General features: G+C 43.1%; 1 protein-coding gene across 1 annotated transcript in view; it reads left to right on the top strand.

The window, feature by feature from the left end:
* The first annotated feature begins 2,563 nt into the window (after positions 1 to 2,563).
* LOC135558281 (sodium/potassium-transporting ATPase subunit beta-1-interacting protein 4-like) overlaps positions 2,564 to 26,815 on the top strand; it is a 117,324-nt gene continuing 93,072 nt past the window's right edge. The window contains exons 1-3 of the mRNA XM_064991997.1: positions 2,564 to 2,608; positions 3,349 to 3,426; positions 18,738 to 18,935. Coding sequence (XP_064848069.1) covers positions 2,564 to 2,608; positions 3,349 to 3,426; positions 18,738 to 18,935 — 321 coding nt within the window. The remainder of the gene's footprint in view (positions 2,609 to 3,348; positions 3,427 to 18,737; positions 18,936 to 26,815) is intronic.

Raw genomic sequence — 26,815 nt, 5'->3', positions numbered from 1 at the left:
GTAATGCTTGAGAAGGTTGAGTGTGGTAATGCTTTACTTTTCATTAAGATGTCAGTGTCTGTGTGTGGTAATGCTTTACTTTTCATTAAGATGTCAGTGTCTGTGTGTAATGCTTTACGTTTCATTAAGATGTCAGTGTCTGTGTGGTAATGCTTTACTTTTTCATTAAGATGTCAGTGTCTGTGTGTGGTAATGCTTTACTTTTCATTAAGATGTCAGTGTCTGTGTGGTAATGCTTTACTTTTCATTAAGAATAATGCTTTACTTTTCATTAAGATGTCAGTGTCTGAGATGGAATAATGCTTTAATTTCATTAAGATGTCAGTGTCTGTGTGGTAATGCTTAACTTTTCATTAAGATGTCAGTGTGGATGTGGGTAATGCTTTACTTTTCATTAAGATGTCAGTGTCTGTAGGTAGGATAATGCTTTACTGTTTCATGAGCGTTGACATGTTCATGGTGAAAAACATGCTTTACGTTTCCATTAAGATGTCAGTTGAGTGGAAGTTTGCTTTACTTCAGAAAGACCATATTGATGGATCATTAATCGCCTTTCAAAGTGCTCAAAGTGTCTGTGTGGAATGTTTTTTGTATAAAGATGTCAGTGTTGTTGTTGCAATGCTGTAATTCCATTAAGACCTGTTTATGCTTTACTTTCCATTAAACACTCAGCAGTTTGGTAATGCTTTACGTTTCATTAAGATGTCAGTTTCTGTGTGGTAATGGACTTTACTTTTCATTAAGTGTGGACGGATGTGTCCCACAACACCACGTTCACAGACAGGTTTATACTCTTTTTGTACATTGTGGTTGGTTGGGTGATGCGCTTAGCCTATACTGTACCTTTTGAGTTTCCTTGCATGTTCAAATGCGACCAAAAAGGATGTTCTTGACCTTCATCCCCCAAATTCAGTCTTCCTAACCCTCCCCCCCCCTCTGCAGATTTGGCATTGGAGAGGCAGGTTTTTGACTTCCTGGGATAAATGGGCAGTCTAGTTCTGGCCAACTTCATCCACATCATCATTGTCATCCTCAGATCTTTTCGGCACTTTCAGTTCCGATGTGTTTTTTGAAGTTTGTAGTGGTGAGTACCAACATTCACACAGGTGGACAGCATTACATTGGGGTGTCATTTGTTATTTTTCCATTTATCCAAACTGGATGATCCCTGGCCCTCTCCCTAAACACATTGTTTGTTGTCTTAATCCTCCATTTTAATCCATCAGTAATTACATTTAATTAATGACTGTGTTTTCTGTCATTCATTTCACATGTCGTCATCCTAGAGAGGTGAACAGGTGGTGGAGTGTCAGTGTCAGGGTTCCTCCACCCCCCGTACTAAAATACCCATCCCACACCCTGTACTAAATACCCATCCCACACCCTGTACTAAATACCCATCCCCCACCCCCATACTAAATACCCATCCCACACCCTGTACTAAATAGTACTAAATACCCATCCTAAATACCCATCCACCTCAGCACGAATCCAAAGGATTTAGGATTTGGTTAAATCTGAGGGGTTAGGGGTGGGGGAGTGGGGGAAAGGAGGATTAGATTAGTTGAATTAGGTGTGTTAGTACTGGGCAAGAACAAAAGCCACACCCATCTTACCCATCACCCAGACCCAAGATTGAAAGACCTAATGGAATGTCCTAGAACGTTCAAGATTGAAGCACACTAGAAGGTTGCAGATTGAAGAATACTAGAATGTTCATGAAGAGCACACCCCAATGCTCTAGATTGAAGAACCTGTAGTAAATAGCTCCCACACCATATGAATATTTTAAGTGTTATTCCACTCTGGTGTCATTTGGAGTTAGAAGATCATTACAGGAAGTGTATAAATCTCTTTTATTCAGTTAACACCGGATGGATGAAGCTAAGTAAATAACATATTCACATATACTGTACCCGTCAAAAATGTATTAGCAATGTTCAGTTTGGGTGTTAATGTGGAAAGAAAATCAAAGGGCGAGGGAGAGAGGAGAGAGAGATTGGAAGGAATGGGTAGGGAGAGAAGAGAGAGATTAAAAGGAATGGGTGAGGGAGAGAGGAGAGAGATTGGCTAAATGGAAGGAATGGAAATACCCATCCCCACAAATGGGATAGAAGACCCATTGGAAGGAATGGGTGACTAAGAGGAGAGAGATTGGAAGGAATGGGTGAGGGAGATAGGATCCCCCAGAGAGATTGGAAGGAATGGGTGAAGGACAGAGGAGAGACTAAATACCCATTGGAAGGAATGGGTGAGGGAGAGAGGAGAGCTAGGTTGGAAGGAATGGGTGAGGGAAATACCCATCCCCAGGTTGGAAGGAATACCATGAGGGAGAGTACTAAAGACCCAGGTTGGAAGGAATGGGTGAGGGAGAGAGGAGAGATTGTACTAAATACCCATGAGGGAGAGACTAAATACCCATTGGAAGGAATGGTTAAAGGGATCCCCCAGGAGTACTAATTGGAAGGAATGGGTGACCTAGAGACCCAGAGAGACCCTGGAAGGAATACCCATCCCAGAGACACCCTGGACTAAATGAGGGATCCCCCACAGGTTGGAAGGAATGGGTGAGGGAGACCCAGAGAAATACCCAGATTGGAAGGAATGGGTGAGGAAGGGTGACTAAATACCCATCCCACAATGGGTACTAAATAATAATCAAAGGCAAAAGAGGATAGAAGGTTGAGATGGAACAAGGAAACAATAATGGGGAAAAGGAGGGAGAGCTAAAACCCAAGGAAGTGGACCAAAGTAACCAAAGGCAAGAGTGGATAGTGGGAAGAATACTTTCTTGGAAAAAGTATGGTTCAACAGTATGACTCAACCCGTCTTTAGGCTAGGATAATTAGGGCAATCCTCTACTGTCTCAATAGCGTTGACATGTTCACATGGTGAAAAACATCTCCATTGGAAAAGTTCAGCCTTGAGTGGAAGTACCCATCCCACAACTTCCTGTCAGAAAGACCATACACATTGATGGATGACTATGGATTGGATTTGAGTAAATCGCTTTTTCAAAGTGCTCAAAGTGTCTGTAAGCGGACAAACTGAAGTTTGTTTTTTGTATAATAGACCCTTTGTAAATGTTGCAAATGTAATTCCATCCTAAGACCTGTTAAATACCCATCCCCCCACTCAGCTGGTTTAAAACCAATCCTTTAAGTCTTAATGGACTTATCGCAGCTTTGGCATGTGGACTAAAGCGGGTAGTACACATGAATAAATAAACAGTCTAGTGCAGTGTAAGTGTGTCCCACAACACCATTCACAGACAGATCTTTTATTTCACCCCCGATGTGTTTTTTGAAGTTTGTGTGTACCCATGTGTGTCCTGTACTAAATACACAGTGTGGACAGCTCTCTGGGTGGCCTGGAATACCAATCTTCATCGTCTGTTTCTACCTGGATGTGGGAGGCCTGACCAAGGTAGGCCCATTCTCTCTGACGACAAGCAACTGTCCTCCATCTTGGAGCTCCCATGACTTGTATCTTCCACCATTTAAAATAGTGTGTTTCTCTGTCTGTTGTTATGTTCATGTGTTCTCTCCTTGGTGCTCGAGAGACATTGAATAAAAATACGTCATCCCCCACACCGAGGTGGTGGAAAATGTATTCCCAGACCCCAGTGTCAGGGTTCAGAGAGTAAAGCTTAGTCCCATCCCCCACTGACCCCGCCACAAGCACACACCCCGTACTAAATACCCATCCCACACCCCCGTACTAAATACCCATCCCACACCCTGTACTAAATACCCATCCCACACCCTGTACTAAATACCCATCCCCCACACCCCCATACTAAAAATACCCATCCCACCCCCTGTACTAAATACCCAAATACCCATCCCACACCCCGTACTAACCCATACCCCTAAATACCCATCCCCACACCCACCCCATCCCACACCCCGTACTAAATACCCATCCCACACCCCGTACTAAATACCCATCCCACACCCTGTACTAAATACCCATCCCACACCCCGTACTAAATACCCATCCCACACTAAATACCCATCCCCACCCCCGTACTAAATACCCATCCCACACCCCGTACTAAATGCCATCCCACACCCCTAAATACCCCCACACACCCGTACTAAATACCCATCACACCCCCGTACTAAATACCCATCCCACACCCCCGTACTAAATACCTAAATACTAAATACCCATCCCCCACACCCCGTACTAAATACCCATCCCCCACACCCCGTACTAAATACCCATCCCCCACACCCCCGTACTAAATACCCATCCCCACACCCCCGTACTAAATACCCATCCCACACCCCCCCATACTAAATACCCATCCCACACCCCCATACTAAATACCCATCCCCCACACCCCGTACTAAATACCCATCCCACACACCCCGTACTAAATACCCATCCCACACCCCCGTACTAAATACCCATCCCACACACCCCGTACTAAATACCCATCCCCACCCCCTACTAAATACCCATCCCCACACCCCGTACTAAATACCCATCCCCACACCCCGTACTAAATACCCATCCCCACCCCCCGTACTAAATACCCATCCCCCACCCCCGTACTAAATACCCATCCCCCACACCCCCATACTAAATACCCATCCCACACACCCGTACTAAATACCCATCCCACACACCCCGTACTAAATACCCATCCCACACACCCTGTACTAAATACCCATACTAAATACCCATCCCCCACATCCCCCCGTACTAAATACCCATCCCACACACCCCATACTAAATACCCATCCCCACACCCCGTACTAAATACCCATCCCACACCCCTGTACTAAATACCCATCCCACACACCCCGTCACCTAAATACCCATCCCCCACACCCCGTACTAAATACCCATCCCCACACCCCCGTACTAAATACCCATCCCACACCCCCCATACTAAATACCCATCCCACACCCCCATACTAAATACCCATCCCACACACCCCGTACTAAATACCCATCCCCACACCCCGTACTAAATACCCATCCCACACACCCTGTACTAAATACCCATCCCCACACCCCGTACTAAATACCCATCCCCACACCCCCTGTACTAAATACCCATCCCCCCACACCCCGTACTAAATACCCATCCCCACACCCTGTACTAAATACCCATCCCCCACCCCCCGTACTAAATACCCATCCCACACACCCCCGTACTAAATACCCATCCCCCACACCCCCGTACTAAATACCCATCCCACACCCCCGTACTAAATACCCATCCCACACACCCTGTACTAAATACCCATCCCCCACACCCCGTACTAAATACCCATCCCCCACACCCCGTACTAAATACCCATCCCCCTGTACACACCCCACACTAAATACCCACCCATCCCACACACCCCCGTACTAAATACCCATCCCCCACACCCTGTACTAAATACCCATCCCCCACACATCCCTGTACTAAATACCCATCCCCCACTAAATACCCATGTACTAAATACCCATCCCCCACACCCCGTACTAAATACCCATCCCCACTCCCCCGTACTAAATACCCATCCCACACCCCCATACTAAATACCCATCCCACACCCCCGTACTAAATACCCATCCCCCACACCCCGTACTAAATACCCATACCCCCACACACCCCGTACTAAATACCCATCCCCACCCCCCACACCCTGTACTAAATACCATCCCACACACCCCGTCGTACTAAATACCCATCCCCCACACCCCGTCACCTAAATACCCATCCCACACCCCCCCATCCCACACCCCCACTAAATACCCATCCTAAATACCCATCCCCACTAAATACCCCCCCACCCCCGTACTAAATACCCATCCCCCACACCCCGTACTAAATACCCACCCATCCCATCCCACACCCCGTACTAAATACCCATCCCCCACACCCTGTACTAAATACCCATCCCACACACCCCGTACTAAATACCCATCCCCCCACACCCCGTACTAAATACCCATCCCCACACCCCGTACTAAATACCCATCCCACACACCCCGTACTAAATACCCATCCCCCACACCCCGTACTAAATACCCATCCCACACCCCCGTACTAAATACCCATCCCACACACCCCATACTAAATACCCATCCCACACACCCCCGTACTAAATACCCATCCCACACCCCCGTACTAAATACCCATCCCCCACTAAATACCCCCCACACCCCCGTACTAAATACCCATCCCACACCCCGTACTAAATACCCATCCCCACACCCCCCGTACTAAATACCCATCCCCCACACCCTGTACTAAATACCCATCCCACACCCCCTGTACTAAATACCCATCCCCCACACCCCGTACTAAATACCCATCCCACACACCCCGTACTAAATACCCATCCCCCACACCCCATACTAAATACCCATCCCCCACACCCCGTACTAAATACCCATCCCACACACCCCGTACTAAATACCCATCCCCCACACCCCGTACTAAATACCCATCCCACACACCCCGTACTAAATACCCATCCCCCACACCCCCGTACTAAATACCCATCCCACACACCCCCGTACTAAATACCCATCCCCCACACCCCGTACTAAATACCCATCCCACACACCCCGTACTAAATACCCATCCCCCACACCCCGTACTAAATACCCATCCCACACACCCCGTCACTAAATACCCATCCCCACACCCCGTACTAAATACCCATCCCCCACACCCCGTACTAAATACCCATCCCACACACCCCGTACTAAATACCCATCCCACACCCCCCGTACTAAATACCCATCCCACACACCCCGTACTAAATACCCATCCCACACCCCCGTACTAAATACCCATCCCACTAAATACCCACCCCGTACTAAATACCCATCCCCACACCCCGTACTAAATACCCATCCCCCACACCCCGTACTAAATACCCATCCCCCACACCCCCCCGTACTAAATACCCATCCCCCACACCCCCGTACTAAATACCCATCCCCCACACCCCGTACTAAATACCCATCCCACACACCCCGTACTAAATACCCACCCATCCCACACACCCCGTACTAAATACCCATCCCCCACACCCCGTACTAAATACCCATCCCACACACCCTGTACTAAATACCCATCCCCCACACCCCTGTACTAAATACCCATCCCCCACACCCTGTACTAAATACCCATCCCCCCACACCCCGTACTAAATACCCATCCCCCCACACCCCATACTAAATACCCATCCCACACCCCCGTACTAAATACCCATCCCACACACCCCGTACTAAATACCCATCCCCCACACCCCGTACTAAATACCCATCCCACACACCCCGTACTAAATACCCATCCCCCACACACCCCGTACTAAATACCCATCCCCACACCCCCGTACTAAATACCCACCCCCCACACCCCGTACTAAATACCCATCCCCCACACACCCCATACTAAATACCCATCCCCCACACCCCGTACTAAATACCCATCCCCCACACCCTGTACTAAATACCCATCCCCCACACCCTGTACTAAATACCCATCCCCCACACCCTCACCTAAATACCCATCCCCCACACCCCGTACTAAATACCCATCCCCCACACCCCATACTAAATACCCATCCCCCACACCCCGTCACCTAAATACCCATCCCACACCCCGTACTAAATACCCATCCCACACCCCCGTACTAAATACCCATCCCCCCACACCCCTCACCTAAATACCCATCCCACACACCCCTCACCTAAATACCCATCCCACACACCCCGTACTAAATACCCATCCCCCACACCCCCATACTAAATACCCATCCCCCACACCCCGTACTAAATACCCATCCCCCACACCCCGTACTAAATACCCATCCCCCACACCCCGTACTAAATACCCATCCCACACACCCCGTACTAAATACCCATCCCACACACCCCGTACTAAATACCCATCCCACACACCCCGTACTAAATACCCATCCCACACACCCCGTACTAAATACCCATCCCCACACCCCGTACTAAATACCCATCCCCCACACCCCGTACTAAATACCCATCCCACACCCCTGTACTAAATACCCATCCCACACCCCTGTACTAAATACCCATCCCCCACACCCCGTACTAAATACCCATCCCCACACCCTGTACTAAATACCCATCCCCCACACCCCGTACTAAATACCCATCCCACACCCCCATCCCCCACACCCTGTACTAAATACCCATCCCACACACCCTGTACTAAATACCCATCCCCCACACCCCCGTACTAAATACCCATCCCACACCCCGTACTAAATACCCATCCCACACCCCCTGTACTAAATACCCATCCCCACACACCCCGTACTAAATACCCATCCCCCACACCCCCGTACTAAATACCCATCCCCCACACCCTGTACTAAATACCCATCCCACACACCCCGTACTAAATACCCATCCCACACACCCCGTACCTAAATACCCATCCCCCACACCCCGTACTAAATACCCATCCCACACACCCCGTACTAAATACCCATCCCCCACACCCCGTACTAAATACCCATCCCACACACCCCGTACTAAATACCCATCCCCCACACCCCGTACTAAATACCCATCCCACACCCCGTACTAAATACCCATCCCACACACCCCGTACTAAATACCCATCCCCCACACACCCCGTACTAAATACCCATCCCATCCCCCACACCCCGTCACTAAATACCCATCCCACACCCCCGTACTAAATACCCATCCCACACACCCTGTACTAAATACCCATCCCCCACACCCCGTACTAAATACCCATCCCCCACACCCCGTACTAAATACCCATCCCCCACCCCGTGTACTAAATACCCATCCCCCACACCCCGTACTAAATACCCATCCCCCACACCCTGTACTAAATACCCATCCCCCACACCCCGTACTAAATACCCATCCCCCACTAAATACCCATCCCCCACACCCCGTACTAAATATCCATCCCACACACCTCACCTAAATATCCATCCCCACACCCTGTCACCTAAATACCCATCCCCACACCCCGTGGCTAAATACCCATCCCACACACCCTCACCTAAATACCCATCCCACACACCCCACCTAAATACCCATCCCCCACACCCCGTACTAAATACCCATCCCCACACCCCGTACTAAATACCCATCCCCCACACCCCGTACTAAATACCCATCCCATTGTTTTGTACTAAATACCCATCCCCCACACCCCTCTAAATACCCATCCCACACACCCCTCACCTAAATACCCATCCCCCACACACCCCGTACTAAATACCCATCCCCCACACCCCGTACTAAATACCCATCCCCCACACCCGTACTAAATACCCATCCCACACACCCCTCACCTAAATACCCATCCCACACACCCATACCCCACACACCCCTCACCTAAATACCCATCCCACACACCCCTCACCTAAATACCCATCCCACACACCCCTCACCTAAATACCCATCTTCACCCCATCCCACACACCCCTCACCTAAATTCCCATCCCACACACCCCTCACCTAAATTCCCATCCCACACACCCCTCACCTAAATACCCATCCACACCCCTCACCTAAATTCCCATCCCACACACCCCTCACCTAAATACCCATCCCACACACCCCTCACCTAAATACCCATCCCACACACCCCTCACCTAAATTCCCATCCCACACACCCTCACCTGAATACCCACCTACTTACCCATTCCACACATACACACACAGATACACACACACACACACACACACGCACGCACACACACACACACACACACACACACACTCATCATCCCACCGACAACTCTATAGCCCCTGACGGACTGCCAGACACACACCCTGACAGGTCTCCTGAGTCTCTGTTTCCGTGCCGACGGAAAGTGTTACATTTGATTATGATGATTATTTCCCTTCTCTGCTCCCAATTTTTTGAGCAGTTTGATGTGAGTGCTGAGAGTCAGCTATACTGCATATGTCCTAGTTCTCATGACAGTGGCTTAACCCTGGGGTCCTCCTGTCTGATGTGGAGTCACACTTAGGCTATGCCATTCATGAACCAAGATGGCATAGCAGTTCGGACGTCTTTTGTCCTCGTCTTGTCGTGTCCCGTATATATATATTTACAACTTTTTTCATACATTTTTTTAATTTAAATTTTCCATAAACTCATCCTCAAAACACTCTCCTACAACCCGCGTCACCAATTTATATTTAGAAAAAGTATAAAAAAGTATTATTTACCTCAAGTCTGTAATCATCCAAGAAGCTAGCCAGAAACTCCAAACTCCAAGAAGCTAGCCAGAAACTAGCCAGAAGCTAGCCAGAAACTAGCCAGAAACTAGCCAGAAGCTAGCCAGAAGCTAGCCATGAGCTAATCCAGAAGCTAATCACAAGCTGGGTCAGGAGCTGGACGGAAACTGGCCAGAAGCTAGCCAGGAGCTAGCCAGAAGCTAATCCAGAAACTAATCGGAAGCTAGTTGGAGTCTTCGTCGATTCCGGAGCGAGCATCGGTTGTTCCGGAGCTAGCCAGCCGAGGAGTTCCATCAATCGCTCCTGGGCTGCGGTCACCTGTACGGACCCGTTTTGCTGCCTACGCGGAGCCCCGCCGGGCCTTCACGGCTGAACTGCCAACGTTGTCTACCCGAGGGAGATATCCGTCTGGTTCCTCCATCGCGACGTTGCCTGGGCGCCCATCTGCGGCCTGCTAGCCATTAGCTGTCTTATCGGCTGATATCTGAATAGATAATCGGACAATTTATTTATTTATTTTTATTGTTATTGTTATTTTTTTTCTTCTTCTGGGCCTCTAGCTATATCTATTGTTTTTATTTTTGTTGTTTTTGTGTGATTTGGATTGGTCCCCTCTACCACACGGAACCCCACTAATCTACTGACGGAGCGCAAGAGGTGGCTAATAACAGACGTCCATCCTATGTTAGCTTGCTACCGATGGCCTGGTTTGCTGTCTGGATCGCCGTGACCCCCAACCAACCTCTCCACTCTGGACCCTTTTGATCACTCGACTAAGCATGCCTCTCCTTAATGTCAATATGCCTTGTCCATTGCTGTTCTGGTTAGTGTTTATTGGCTTATTTCACTGTAGAGCCTCTAGTCCTGCTCACCATACCTTATCCAACCTATTAGTTCCACCACCCACACATGCAATGACATCTCCTGGTTTCAATGATGTTTCTAGAGACAATATCTCTCTCTTCATCACTCAATACCTAGGTTTACCTCCACTGTATTCACATCCAACCATACCTTTGTCTGTACATTATACCTTGATGCTATATTCTATCTGTTCCTCTGGCGATGTAGAGGTGAATCCAGGCCCTAAACCTTTCGCTCTCTTTTACTCTCTGTTCTTGATGCCAGCGCTATTTCTGGATGAAAAACGTTTTAAACAAGATATTTTGTCACAAAAAATTCTTATTGACAGCTTTCTGACGTGTCCAGAACTACCACCCTTATTCTACGGCATCCAGGAAATCCTCTGTTCCTCTCCCCAAGGTGTCTGCAGCATTGCGATAGGCATATCATTGGAAGATTGACCATAAGAGACCACATTTACCAGGTGTCCCCAGGTGTCTGCGCCGAAAGGTGAACGATATATCAATGAAGAGGTATGTGAAAAACCACCTTGAGGATTGATTCCAGGCCCTACAGTAACTGCGAAGCTCTTCTTGCTGGTTTTTGTGAAAATGTTGCAAAATGTAGCTCACTATGCATATAATTGATAGATCTGCCCTACGTGAGCTATTCAAATTAGTCCCATGGGGAAAATCTGAGATCAGCTGCAAGTATTTTTCCATGGAATTTAGAGAAGAATGCAAGCTTTTGAGAAAAACCACCATTGACGTTTGCCATGTTTAGTCGGTATTTCTATAACGTAAGTCTCCTATTGCGAAGCTCTTCAAAGGTAAATGATTTTATTTATTTGGTTATGGTTTCAAATTAGTCAATTTCTATCAAAAGCATATTTTGAAAATCTGAGATGACAGTGTTGTTAAGAAAAGGCTAAGCTTGAGAGCAGACGCATTATTTTCATTTTATTTGCGTTATGCTAATGAGCCTGAGGCTTTAGTCACGATCCCGGATCCGGGATGGGGAGTTTCAAGAGGTCTATAACGTAATAGCCTTGGTTTCATGCATGTTAACATTAGAAGCTTCCTCCCTAAGTTTGTTCTATTCACTGCTTTAGCACACTCTGCCAACCCGGATGTTCTAGCTGTGTCTGAATCCTGGCTTAGGAAGACTACCAAAAATTCTGAAATTTTAATTCCAAACTACAACCTTTTCAGACAAGATAGAACTGCCAAAGGGGGCGGTGTTGCAATCTACTGCAAAGATAGCCTGCAGAGTTCTGTCCTACTATCCAGGTCTGTACCCAAACAATTTGAACTTCTACTTTTAAAAATCCACCTCTCTAAAAACAAGTCTCTCGCCGTTGCAGTCTGCTATAGACCACCCTCTGCCCCCAGTTGTGCTCTGAACACCATATGTGAACTGATTGCCCTCCATCTATCTTCAGAGCTTGTGCTGCTAGGCGACCTAAACTGGAACTGGAACACCCCAGCCATCCTACAATCTAAAATTGATGCCCTCAATCTCACACAAATTATCAATGAACCTACCAGGTACCTCCCCAAAGCCTTAAACACGGGCACCCTCATAGATATCATCCTAACCAACTTGCCCTCTAAATACACCTCTGCTGTCTTCAACCAAGATCTTAGCGATCACTGCCTCATTGCCTGCATCCGTAATGGGTCAGCTGTCAAACGACCCCCACTCATCACTGTAAAACGCTCCCTGAAGCACTTCAGCGAGCAGGCCTTTCTAATCGACCTGGCCGGGGTATCCTGGAAGGATATTGATCTCATCCCGTCAGTAGAGGATGCCTGGATATTTAAAAAAAATGCCTTCCTAACCATCTTAAATAAACATGCCCCATTCAAGAAATTTAGAACCAGGAACAGATATAGCCCTTGGTTCTCCCCAGGCCTGACTGCCCTTAACCAACACAAAAACATCCTATGGCGTTCTGCATTAGCATCGAACAGCCCCCGTGATATGCAGCTGTTCAGGGAAGCTAGAAACAATTATACACAGGCAGTTAGAAAAGCCAAGGCTAGCTTTTTCAAGCAGAAATTTGCTTCCTGCAACACGAACTCAAAAATGTTCTGGGACACTGTAAAGTCCATGGAGAATAAGAACACCTCCTCCCAGCTGCCCACTGCACTGAAGATAGGAAACACTGTCACCACTGATAAATCCACCATAATTGAGAATTTCAATAAGCATTTTTCTACGGCTGGCCATGCTTTCCACCTGGCTACTCCTACCCCGGTCAACAGCACTGCACCCCCCACACCAACTCGCCCAAGCCTTCCCCATTTCTCCTTCTCCCAAATCCGTTCAGCTGATGTTCTGAAAGAGCTGCAAAATCTGGACCCCTACAAATCAGCCGGGCTAGACAATCTGGACCCTTTCTTTCTAAAATTATCTGCCGAAATTGTTGCCACCCCTATTACTAGCCTGTTCAACCTCTCTTTCGTGTCGTCTGAGATCCCCAAAGATTGGAAAGCAGCTGCGGTCATCCCCTCTTCAAAGGGGGACACTCTTGACCCAAACTGCTACAGACCTATATCTATCCTACCATGCCTTTCTAAGGTCTTCGAAAGCCAAGTCAACAAACAGATTACCGACCATTTCGAATCTCACCATACCTTCTCTGCTATGCAATCTGGTTTCAGAGCTGGTCATGGGTGCACCTCAGCCACACTCAAGGTCCTAAACGATATCTTAACCGCCATCGATAAGAAACATTACTGTGCAGCCGTGTTCATTGATCTGGCCAAGGCTTTCGACTCTGTCAATCACCACATCCTCATCGGCAGACTCGACAGCCTTGGTTTCCCAAATGATTGCCTCGCCTGGTTCACCAACTACTTCTCTGATAGAGTTCAGTGTGTCAAATCGGAGGGTCTGCTGTCCGGACCTCTGGCAGTCTCTATGGGGTGCCACAGGGTTCAATTCTTGGACCGACTCTCTTCTCTGTATACATCAATGAGGTCGCTCTTGCTGCTGGTGAGTCTCTGATCCACCTCTACGCAGACGACACCATTCTGTATACTTCTGGCCCTTCTTTGGACACTGTGTTAACAACCCTCCAGGCAAGCTTCAATGCCATACAACTCTCCTTCCGTGGCCTCCAATTGCTCTTAAATACAAGTAAAACTAAATGCATGCTCTTCAACCGATTGCTACCCGCACCTACCCTCCTGTCCAACATCACTACTCTGGACGGCTCTGATTTAGAATACGTGGACAACTACAAATACTTAAGTGTCTGGTTAGACTGTAAACTCTCCTTCCAGACCCATATAAAATATCTACAATCCAAAGTTAAATCTAGAATTGGCTTCCTATTTCGCAACAAAGCATCCTTCACTCATGCTGCCAAACATATCCTTGTAAAACTGACCATCCTACCAATCATCGACTTTGGCGATGTCATTTACAAAATAGCCTCCAATACCCTACTCAACAAATTGGATGCAGTCTATCACATTGCAATCTGTTTTGTCACCAAAGCCCCATATACTACCCACCATTGCGACCTGTACGCTCTCGTTGGCTGGCCCTCGCTTCATACTCGTCGCCAAACCCACTGGCTCCATGTCATCTACAAGACACTGCTAGGTAAAGTTCCCCCTTATCTTACCTCGCTGGTCACCATAGCATCTCCCACCTGTAGCACACGCTCCAGCAGGTATATCTCTCTAGTCACCCCCAAAACCAATTCTTTCTTTGGCCGCCTCTCCTTCCAGTTCTCTTCTGCCAATGACTGGAACGAACTACAAAAAGCACTGAAACTGGAAACACGTATCTCCCTCACTAGCTTTAAGCACCAACTGTCAGAGCAGCTCACAGATTACTGCACCTGTACATAGCCCACCTATATTTTAGCCCAAACAACTACCTCTTTCCCTACTGTATTTAATTTATTTATTTTGCTCCTTTGCACCCCATTATTTTTATTTCTACTTTGCACATTCTTCCATTGCAAATCTACCATTCCAGTGTTTTACTTGCTATATTGTATTTACTTTGCCACCATGGCCTTTTTTTTGCCTTTACCTCCCTTATCTCACCTCATTTGCTCACATCGTATATAGACTTGTTTATACTGTATTATTGACTGTATGTTTGTTTTGCTCCATGTGTAACTCTGTGTCGTTGTATTTGTCGAACTGCTTTGCTTTATCTTGGCCAGGTCGCAATTGTAAATGAGAACTTGTTCTCAACTTGCCTACCTGGTTAAATAAAGGTAAAATAAATAAATAAATAAATAAATGTGGGGTTAAATGAGCTCCTCATCCAATAAGAGGACTAAAACACAAATGGACAGTCGGTGCCTGTGTGCCTGTGTGTGTAAGTGTGTCTTTGTCTGGTGTACACAAATAGTTATCCAGTTAGAATCTTGGGTTGTATTCTGCCAAAGCTCACACTGCTAAGGAGAGCTCATGACTTTGTGATAAAGCAGGACAGGAGATGTGAGCGGTTTTCCTTTGTATACTTCTATCAACTTCACTATATAGAGTTTTCACACAGGCCCAAACTATGACTGCACTTAGCACACTCCAGTCTGGTTTCTCCAGATCTCATCTGTCCCCCGGGGTTCCTTTTAGCAGGTTAAGTCTGGATTTAGGTTTATTGGGATCCCCATTAGCAGCGGCTACTCGTCTCGTCGACCCATCCTCCTCCATATCTTTCTGCTCCACTCCTCTGCTTTGTCTTCGGTCTATTCCCTCCCTGTCTTCTGTTTCTCTCCATCACACTCAGATGGACTCCGTCAGGGACGGGGATTGACATCGATCTCTCAGTGAAGATGAATACTCATGCCTAACATAGTTGGATTGGCGATTGGTTGTGTGTGTGTGTGTGTGTGCTCGTAGCGGGCCCCAGCTCTGCCTGGTCTCAGCTGTTCTAATGAGGCGTGTAGAGGCCAGCAGCTGGGGGCTGGGCTGTAACACAACAGAAGGAAATAGCCTAGTCTACCAAAATGGTAGCCAGGAGATGAGACAGCTAACGGACAACACACATACTGATCCTGATTCAGGCCTCAACCAAACCCTCTATGCACCTCCCTGCAGTGATGTGTGAGAGTGAGACCAAACCCTCTATGCACCTCCCTGCAGTGATGTGTGAGAGTGAGACCAAACCCTCTATGCACCTCCCTGCAGTGATGTGTGAGAGTGAGACCAAACCCTCTATGCACCTCCCTGCAGTGATGTGTGAGAGTGAGACCAAACCCTCTATGCACCTCCCTGCAGTGATGTGTGAGAGTGAGACCAAACCCTCTATGCACCTCCCTGCAGTGATGTGTGAGAGTGAGACCAAACCCTCTATGCACCTCCCTGCAGTGATGTCTGAGAGTGAGACCAAACCCTCTATGCACCTCCCTGCAGTGATGTGTGAGAGTGAGACCAAACCCTCTATGCACCTCCCTGCAGTGATGTGTGAGAGTGAGACCAAACCCTCTATGCACCTCCCTGCAGTGATGTGTGAGAGTGAGACCAAACCCTCTATGCACCTCCCTGCAGTGATGTGTGAGAGTGAGACCAAACCCTCTATGCACCTCCCTGCAGTGATGTGTGAGAGTGAGACCAAACCCTCTATGCACCTCCCTGCAGTGATGTGTGAGAGTGAGACCAAACCCTCTATGCACCTCCCTGCAGTGATGTGTGAGAGTGAGACCAAACCCTCTATGCACCTCCCTGCAGTGATGTGTGAGAGTGAGACCAAACCCTCTATGCACCTCCCTGCAGTGATGTGTGAGAGTGAGACCAAACCCTCTATGCACCTCCCTGCAGTGATGTGTGAGAGTGAGACCAAACCAAACGACCACGAGTAAAACTGGGAAGAGACACAGGGGGTATGCTAATTAGGTATAGAGCAGACCTAACTCACTCTATTATAAATGAATCAAAACAGGAACATATTACATTTGGCTAGAAATTCAAAAGGAAATGAGTTCAACAGAGAAAAATGTCCTCCTGTGTGCCACCTATATCCCCCCACTAGAATCCCCACACTTTCATGAAGACAGCTTCTCCATCCTGGAGGGGGAAATCAATAATTTCCAGGCCCAGGGACGTGTACTAGTCTGTGGCGACCTAAATGCCAGAACTGGACATGAACCTGACTCTCAGCACACAGCAGGACAAACACCTACCTGGAGGTGACAGTATTCCCTCCCCCAAATACTCCCCTAGACACAACTACAATAATATAACCAACAGAAACGGGTCACAACTCCTGCGGCTCTGTCGCACGCTGGGTATGGGTATCCTACAGGGTATCCTACAGTAGGTAGACCTATAGTTCATTTCTTGGTAGTATTACCTTCGATGACTTTATCACTGACCTCAACCCAGAGTCTCTCTCAGAGCCTTCAGTCAGCCCACTGACACCTCTATCAGATCACAGCAAAACCACAGTCTACTACCACTATTGTGGTGGTTAATTTCTTTACCATCAAATGAGGAGAGACAAACTTATCACACAAGTCAGAGTTCTGCTGAAACTTGTAAGGCTTACTGGCGGTAGAGAAGTCAGAGTTCTGCTGAAACCTGTAAGGCTTACTGGCGGTAGAGAAGTCAGAGTTCTGCTGAAACCTGTAAGGCTTACTGGCGGTAGAGAAGTCAGAGTTCTGCTGAAACCTGTAAGGCTTACTGGCGGTAGAGAAGTCAGAGTTCTGCTGAAACCTGTAAGGCTTACTGGCGGTAGACAAGTCAGAGTTCTGCTGAAACCTGTAAGGCTTACTGGCGGTAGAGAAGTCAGAGTTCTGCTGAAACCTGTAAGGCTTACTGGCGGTAGACAAGTCAGAGTTCTGCTGAAACCTGTAAGGCTTACTGGCGGTAGAGAAGTCAGAGTTCTGCTGAAACCTGTAAGGCTTACTGGCGGTAGACAAGTCAGAGTTCTGCTGAAACCTGTAAGGCTTACTGGCGGTAGAGAAGTCAGAGTTCTGCTGAAACCTGTAAGGCTTACTGGCGGTAGAGAAGTCAGGCGCAAAGACTGTTCCAACGGCGCAGTTTAATGATAAAAATCACCGTGAACAAAACACAATAATCACAATGGGACAAAATCCCAGACATAACGTGTACAAAAACACAATACCGGACAAGGACATGTGGGGAACAGGGGGTTAAATACACAACATGTAATTGATGGGATTGAAACCAGGTGTGTGGGAAGACAAGACAAAACAAATGGAAAATGAAAGGTGGAGCGGCGATGGCTAGAAGACCGGTGACGTCGACCGCCAAACGTCGCCCGAACAAGGAGAGGGACCAACTTCGGCGGAAGTCGTGACAAAACTAAATCTTTATTAACTTATTAATAAGGGAGCAGGTCAATACAACACACAAATATAAAGTGAATCAATTGAGTGCTCGAGACAAAAGTTCAAAGGTATTTTATAGCCAAGATACACCACTTTCAACCTACATGACGAACATCAGATGTATGGAACGGGTAACAAGGTTAAGATTTGTGTGAAAGATACGTATAATTCACCGCAGACACTATCTGCTGTTAAAACGGTTCTCTTTGTGTAGAGACCAGGGTCTGTCCCTGAAGTCATCTCTCCCTGGTACCTTATAGAACAGAAACATTAACTCTGTGTATGTTTGTCTGTGTGTCCTTTCTTACATGTTAATATGTGTGTTTATTCGTTGTTCCAGGAAAGTGACCTGCTGACGTTTGACATCTCGGCTCACCACTCGTGGTGGAGGGAGCACGGTCCAGGGTGTGTGAGGAGAGAGATGACCCAGCCAGGGGTGGGCACTGTGGACAGCCAGTCTTACATCTCTGTCATGGGCTGTCTCATAGAGTACCCGTACATAGAGGTCCTACACAGTGCAACACAGATCCTCATCGCTGTGAGTAGTGGTTTCATATCTTTATACACAGTGCAACACAGATCCTCATCGCTGTGGGTAGTGGTTTTATATCTTTATACACAGTTCAACACAGATCCTCATCGCTGTGAGTAGTGGTTTTATATCTTTATACACAGTGCAACACAGATCCTCATCGCTGTGAGTAGTGGTTTCATATCTTTATACACAGTTCAACACAGATCCTCATCGCTGTGAGTAGTGGTTTTATATCTTTATACACAGTTCAACACAGATCCTCATCGCTGTGAGTAGTGGTTTTATATCTTTATACACAGTGCAACACAGATCCTCATCGCTGTGAGTAGTGGTTTTATATCTTTATACACAGTGCAACACAGATCGTCATCGCTGTGAGTAGGGGTTTTATATCTTTACACACAGTGCAACACAGATCCTCATCGCTGTGAGTAGTGGTTTTATATCTTTACACACAGTGCAACACAGATCCTCATCGCTGTGAGTAGTGGTTTTATATCTTTACACACAGTGCAACACAGATCCTCATCGCTGTGAGTAGTGGTTTTATATCTTTATACACAGTGCAACACAGATCCTCATCGCTGTGAGTAGTGGTTTTATATCTTTATACACAGTGCAACACAGATCCTCATCGCTGTGAGTAGTGGTTTTATATCTTTACACACAGTGCAACACAGATCCTCATCGCTGTGAGTAGTGGTTTTATATCTTTATACACAGTGCAACACAGATCCTCATCGCTGTGAGTAGTGGTTTTATATCTTTACACACAGTGCAACACAGATCCTCATCGCTGTGAGTAGTGGTTTTATATCTTTACACACAGTTCAACACAGATCCTCATCGCTGTGAGTAGTGGTTTTATATCTTTACACAGTGCAACACACATCCCCATCGCTGTGAGTAGTGTTTTTATATCTTTATACACAGTGCAACACAGATCCTCATCGCTGTGAGTAGTGGTTTTATATCTTTATACACAGTGCAACACAGATCCTCATCGCTGTGAGTAGTGGTTTTATATCTTTATACACAGTGCAACACAGATCCTCATCGCTGTGAGTAGTGGTTTTATATCTTTATACACAGTTCAACACAGATCCTCATCGCTGTGAGTAGTGGTTTCATATCTTTATACACAGTTCAACACAGATCCTCATCGCTGTGAGTAGTGGTTTTATATCTTTATACACAGTGCAACACAGATCCTCATCGCTGTGAGTAGTGGTTTTATATCTTTATACACAGTGCAACACAGATCCTCATCGCTGTGAGTAGTGGTTTTATATCTTTATACACAGTGCAACACAGATCCTCATCGCTGTGAGTAGTGGTTTTATATCTTTATACACAGTGCAACACAGATCCTCATCGCTGTGAGTAGTGGTTTCATATCTTTATACACAGTTCAACACAGATCCTCATCGCTGTGAGTAGTGGTTTTATATATTTACACACAGTGCAACACAGATCCTCATCGCTGTGAGTAGTGGTTTTATATCTTTATACACAGTGCAACACAGATCCTCATCGCTGTGAGTAGTGGTTTTATATCTTTATACACAGTGCAACACAGATCCTCATCGCTGTGAGTAGTGGTTTTATATCTTTACACACAGTGCAACACAGATCCTCATCGCTGTGAGTAGTGGTTTTATATCTTTATACACAGTGCAACACAGATCCTCATCGCTGTGAGTAGTGGTTTCATATCTTTATACACAGTGCAACACAGATCCTCATCGCTGTGAGTAGTGGTTTTATATCTTTATACACAGTGCAACACAGATCCTCATCGCTGTGAGTAGTGGTTTTATATCTTTACACACAATGCAACACAGATCCTCATCGCTGTGAGTAGTGGTTTTATATCTTTATACACAGTGCAACACAGATCCTCATCGCTGTGAGTAGTGGTTTTATATCTTTACACACAGTGTTATTACGGGTGTAGCGATATGCTTGTGTAAAATCTAACAATTCACAACAATAAACACAGATCTAAAAGTAAAAGAATGAAATTAAGAAAAATATAAATACTAGGATGAGCAATGTATGTATGTAGGTAGGTAGGTAGGTAGGTAGGTAGGTAGGTAGGTAGGTAGGTAGGTAGGTAGGTAGGTAGGTAGGTAGGTGGGTATATACACACACACAAGGTACCAGTCCAAAATTTGGACACACCAACTCATTCCATGGTTTTTCTTTATTTTTACTATTTTCTACATTGTAGAATAGTAGTTAAGACATCACAACTTTTGAAATTACACATATGGAATGATGTAGTAACCAAAAAAGTGTTCAACAAATCAAAACATCATATAGTAACCAATAAAGTGTTTTACAAATCAAAATATATTTGAGATTCCTCAAAGTAGCCACCCTTTACCTTGATAACAGCTTTGCACACTCTTGGCATTTTCTCAACCAGCTTCATGAGGTAGTCAACTGAAATGCATTTCAATTAATAGGTGTGCCTTGTTAAAAGTTAATTTGTGGAATTTCTTTCCTTCTTAATGTGTATGAGCCAATCAGTTGTGTTGTGACAAGGTAGGGGTGGTTTACAGAAGACAGCCCTATTTGGTAAAATACCAGGTCCATATTTGGTCAAAAACAGCTCCAATAAGCAAAAAGAAACGACAGTCCATCATTACTTTAAGACATGAAGGTCAGTCAATCTGGAACATTTCAACAACTTTGAAAGTTTCTTCAAGTGCAGTCGCAAATACCATTAAGCGCTATGATGAAACTGGCTCTCCTGAGGACCGCCACAGCAAGGATGACTCAAGTTACCTCTGCTGCAGAGGATATGTTCATTAGCGTTATCTGCACCTCAGATTTCAGCCCAAATAAATGCTTCACTGAGTTCAAGTGACAGAAACATCTCAACATCAACTGTTCAGAGGAGACTATATGAATCAGGCCATCTTGGATGAATTGCTGTAAAGAAACCACTACTAAAGCACACTAATAATAAGAAGAGACTCGCTTGGGCCACGAAACGCGAGCAATGGACATTAGACCGGTGGAAATGTGTCCTTTGGTCAGATGAGTCTAAATTTGAGATATTTGGTTCCAACCGCTGTGTCTTTGTGAAACGCAGAGTAGGTGAATTTATGATCTCCGCATCTGTGGTTCCTAACGTGAAGCATGGAGGAGGAGGTGTGATGGTGTGGGGGTGCTTTGCCGGTGACAGTGTTGGTGATTTATTTAGAATTCAAGGCACTCTTAACCAGCATGACACCATTCTGCAGTGATACACGATCTCATCTCGTTTGTGCTTAGTGGGACAATCATTTGGTTTTCAACAGGACAATGGCCCAACACACCTTCAGGCTGTGTAAGGGCTATTTGACCAAGATGGAGAGTGATGGAGTGCTGCATCAGATGACCTGGTCTCCACAATCACCTGACCTCAACCCAATTGAGATGAGTTGGACTACAGAGTGAAGTAAAAGCAGCCAACAAGTGCTCAGCATATGTGGGAACTCCTTCAAGACTGATGGAAAAGCATTCCAGGTGAAGCTAGTTGAGAGAATGCCAAGAGTGTGCAAAGCTGTCATCAAGGCAAAGTTATAAATTATACTTTTTCAGTTTCTGTTTGATTGATTCCATATGTGTTATTTCATAGTGTTGATGTCTTCACTATTATTTTACAATATAGAAAATAGTAAAACTCTTGAATGAGTTTGTGTGTCCAAATTTTTGACTGGTCCTGTATATGTGATGGGATGTATAGACATTATAGACAGTATGTGGATAGAATATTTAGTATATCTGTAGAATACTTATGATAGTATATATTCATCAATAGTTGAATAGGATGGCATTGACTGGAATACAGTATATTTTTTATATTTTTTATATATGTTTATGTATTTATGTGTTCTATTTATACTGTTCATACCTTCAAAGCAAGAACTAGACCTCTGACCCTTTCACCTATTACTACCTGTCAGGGCAATGAGATTGAGGCTGTAACACATCAATATCTTGGAAATTACAAAAACAATTGAGCTGAAGTTGGGGTTTTATTTTTATTTTGAAGCCAGGAGGCTAGCATCAGTTACATGTCTCCCTATACTAGACTATGGTAATATGTTATACATTAATGCTCAGTGTTTGAGATCAATTTACACGTTTTACCATGGAGCGTCGAGGACCGCTGCACTTTATATACCATGGTGTTAAGGGATTTTTTATCAATAATGACTAATTATGTATACATTTCAATCAGGACTGACTAATCAGAATACTATTATGTTTCTGTGTTGATGTATGAATTTTCTTTTAATCCTAGTACTGAATATAATGTGTGTAATTATAATCAAGAATTAGAACAATCACTGTCTGTTTCTTGGTAGAAATTAATGAATTTATCGATAGACTGGCTAGAATGCTTATCTACACAGGCAGACCTTGGCTTGCGTCGTAAATTATCTTAGTAGGGAGAGACGATGTGGGAAAGCTTGAGAACTATACAGCCATTGTACTGGAGTGGAGATGAGACGGGGAAAACTAATGACGTCATCTTCAGTTTATAACCTGTGGTACACTGTATCATGTTCAGTACTCTCGAGAATAAACGCTGCTAATAGACTGATAGATCTGTCCATTTCATGCAAATAAGAGTCTTACAAATTACAAGGAAGGAATTGACAGTGTTTCATTTTAATTGGGTATTAAAACATAGAGGAATTGAATTCCTGATGAACTTGTGCCGATTGGTGTTTTTAAATGAAGGATTTTGAGGATTCCTTGACCTGAAAATGTTTTTAATTTGCTGTTTTAGGATTTCGTTATACTCCTGTGATTTGTATGGTTTTTACTAGATTACTTGAAAAAGAGATTTAAAATCTCTGAGTCCTTCTTGGTTAAATGAGGTCTTAAATAAAATAAAATAAAATATACAAATGAGTTGAGTAAAACAGTATGTAAACCTTACACTCAACGTCAATGAAACTAAGGAGATGATTGTGGACTTCAGGAAACAGCAGAGGGAACACCACCCTATTCACATCGATGGAACAGTAGTGGAGAGGGTTGTAAGTTTTAAGTTCCTCGGCATACACATAAGAGACAAACTGAATTGGTCCACCCACACAGACAGCATCGTGTAGGCTGTCTAGTCATTGTTGGTAATCAGGCCTACTACTGTTGTGTCATCAAGATCTGTTTCCTAATAGTCCTACTCATTATTATTATTATTATTATTATCTTAAAATAACCCTCATCAAGATCTGTTTCCTAATAGTCCTATTCATTATTATTATTATTATTATTATTATTATTATTATTATTATTATTAGTATTATTATATTAAAATAACCCTCATCAAGATCTGTTTCCTAATAGTCCTACTCATTATTATTATTATTATATTAAAATAACCCTCATCTAGATCTGTGTCCTAATAGTCCTACTCATTATTATTATTATTATTATTATTATTATTATTATTATTATATTAAAATAACCCTAATCTAGATCTGTGTCCTAATAGTCCTACTCATTATTATTATTATTATTATATTAAAATAACCCTCATCAAGATCTGTTTCCTAATAGTCCTACTCATTATTATTATTATTAGTATTATTATCTTAAAATAACCCTCATCTAGATCTGTTTCCTAATAGTCCTACTCATTATTATTATTATTATTATTATTATCTTAAAATAACCCTCATCAAGATCTGTGTCCTAATAGTCCTACTCATTATTATTATTATTATTATTATATTAAAATATCCCTCATCCAGATCTGTGTCATAATAGTCCTACTCATTATTATATTATTATTATTATTATTATTATTATTATCTTAAAATAACCCTCATCAAGATCTGTGTCATAATAGTCCTACTCATTATTATTATTATCATTATATTAAAATAACCCTCATCTAGATCTGTTTCCTAATAGTCCTACTCATTATTATTATTATTATTATTATTATATTAAAATAACCCTCATCAAGATCTGTGTCCTAATAGTCCTACTCATTATTATTATTATTATTATTATATTAAAATATCCCTCATCCAGATCTGTGTCATAATAGCCCTACTCATTATTATTATTATTATTATTATTATTATTATTATTATTATTATTATTATTATTATATTAAAATATCCCTCATCCAGATCTGTGTCATAATAGCCCTACTCATTATTATTATTATTATTATTATTATTATTATTATTATTATTATTATTATTATTATTATTATTATTATTATTATTATTATTATATTAAAATAACCCTCATCTAGATCTGTTTCCTAATAGTCCTACTCATTATTATTATTATTATATTAAAATAACCTTCATCAAGATCTGTTTCCTAATAGTCCTATTCATTATTATTATTATTATTATTATTATATTAAAATAACCCTCATCTAGATCTGTGTCCTAATAGTCCTACTCATTATTATTATTATTATTATTATTATATTAAAATAACCCTCATCTAGATCTGTGTCCTAATAGTCCTACTCATTATTATTATTATATTAAAATAACCCTCATCTAGATCTGTTTCCTAATAGTCCTACTCATTATTATTATTATTATTATTATTATTATCTTAAAATAACCCTCATCAAGATCTGTTTCCTAATAGTCCTACTCATTATTATTATTATTATTATTATTATCTTAAAATAACCCTCATCAAGATCTGTTTCCTAATAGTCCTACTCATTATTATTATTATTATTATTATTATATTAAAATAACCCTCATCAAGATCTGTGTCCTAATAGTCCTACTCATTATTATTATTATTATTATTATTATTATATTAAAATATCCCTCATCCAGATCTGTGTCATAATAGCCCTACTCATTATTATTATTATTATTATTATTATTATTATTATTATTATTATTATTATTATATTAAAATAACCCTCATCAAGATCTGTTTCCTAATAGTCCTACTCATTATTATTATTATTATTATTATCTTAAAATAACCCTCATAAAGATCTGTGTCATAATAGTCCTACTCATTATTATTATTATTATTATTATTATTATTATATTAAAATAACCCTCATCTAGATCTGTTTCCTAATAGTCCTACTCATTATTATTATTATTATTATATTAAAATAACCCTCATCAAGATCTGTTTCCTAATAGTCCTATTCATTATTATTATTATTATTATATTAAAATAACCCTCATCTAGATCTGTGTCCTAATAGTCCTACTCATTATTATTATTATTATTATTATTATTATTATATTAAAATAACCCTCATCTAGATCTGTGTCCTAATAGTCCTACTCATTATTATTATTATTATTATTATATTAAAATAACCCTCATCTAGATCTGTTTCCTAATAGTCCTACTCATTATTATTATTATTATCTTAAAATAACCCTCATCAAGATCTGTTTCCTAATAGTCCTACTCATTATTATTATTATTATTATCTTAAAATAACCCTCATCTAGATCTGTGTCATAATTGTCCTACTCATTATTATTATTATTATTATTATTATTATTATTATTATTATTATTATTATATTAAAATAACCCTCATCTAGATCTGTTTCCTAATAGTCCTACTCATTATTATTATTATTATTATATTAAAATATCCCTCATCCAGATCTGTGTCATAATAGCCCTATTCATTATTATTATTATTATTATTATTATTATTATTATTATTATTATATTAAAATAACCCTCATCTAGATCTGTTTCCTAATAGTCCTACTCATTATTATTATTATTATTATTATATTAAAATAACCCTCATCAAGATCTGTTTCCTAATAGTCCTATTCATTATTATTATTATTATATTAAAATAACCCTCATCTAGATCTGTGTCCTAATAGTCCTACTCATTAT

The sequence above is a fragment of the Oncorhynchus masou genome, chromosome 17, assembly GCF_036934945.1.
Source record: "Oncorhynchus masou masou isolate Uvic2021 chromosome 17, UVic_Omas_1.1, whole genome shotgun sequence".
Classification (NCBI taxonomy): Eukaryota; Metazoa; Chordata; class Actinopteri; order Salmoniformes; family Salmonidae; genus Oncorhynchus; species Oncorhynchus masou.
Note: the sequence above shows the minus strand (reverse complement) of the source record. Positions and strands in the feature narration are given on the sequence as shown.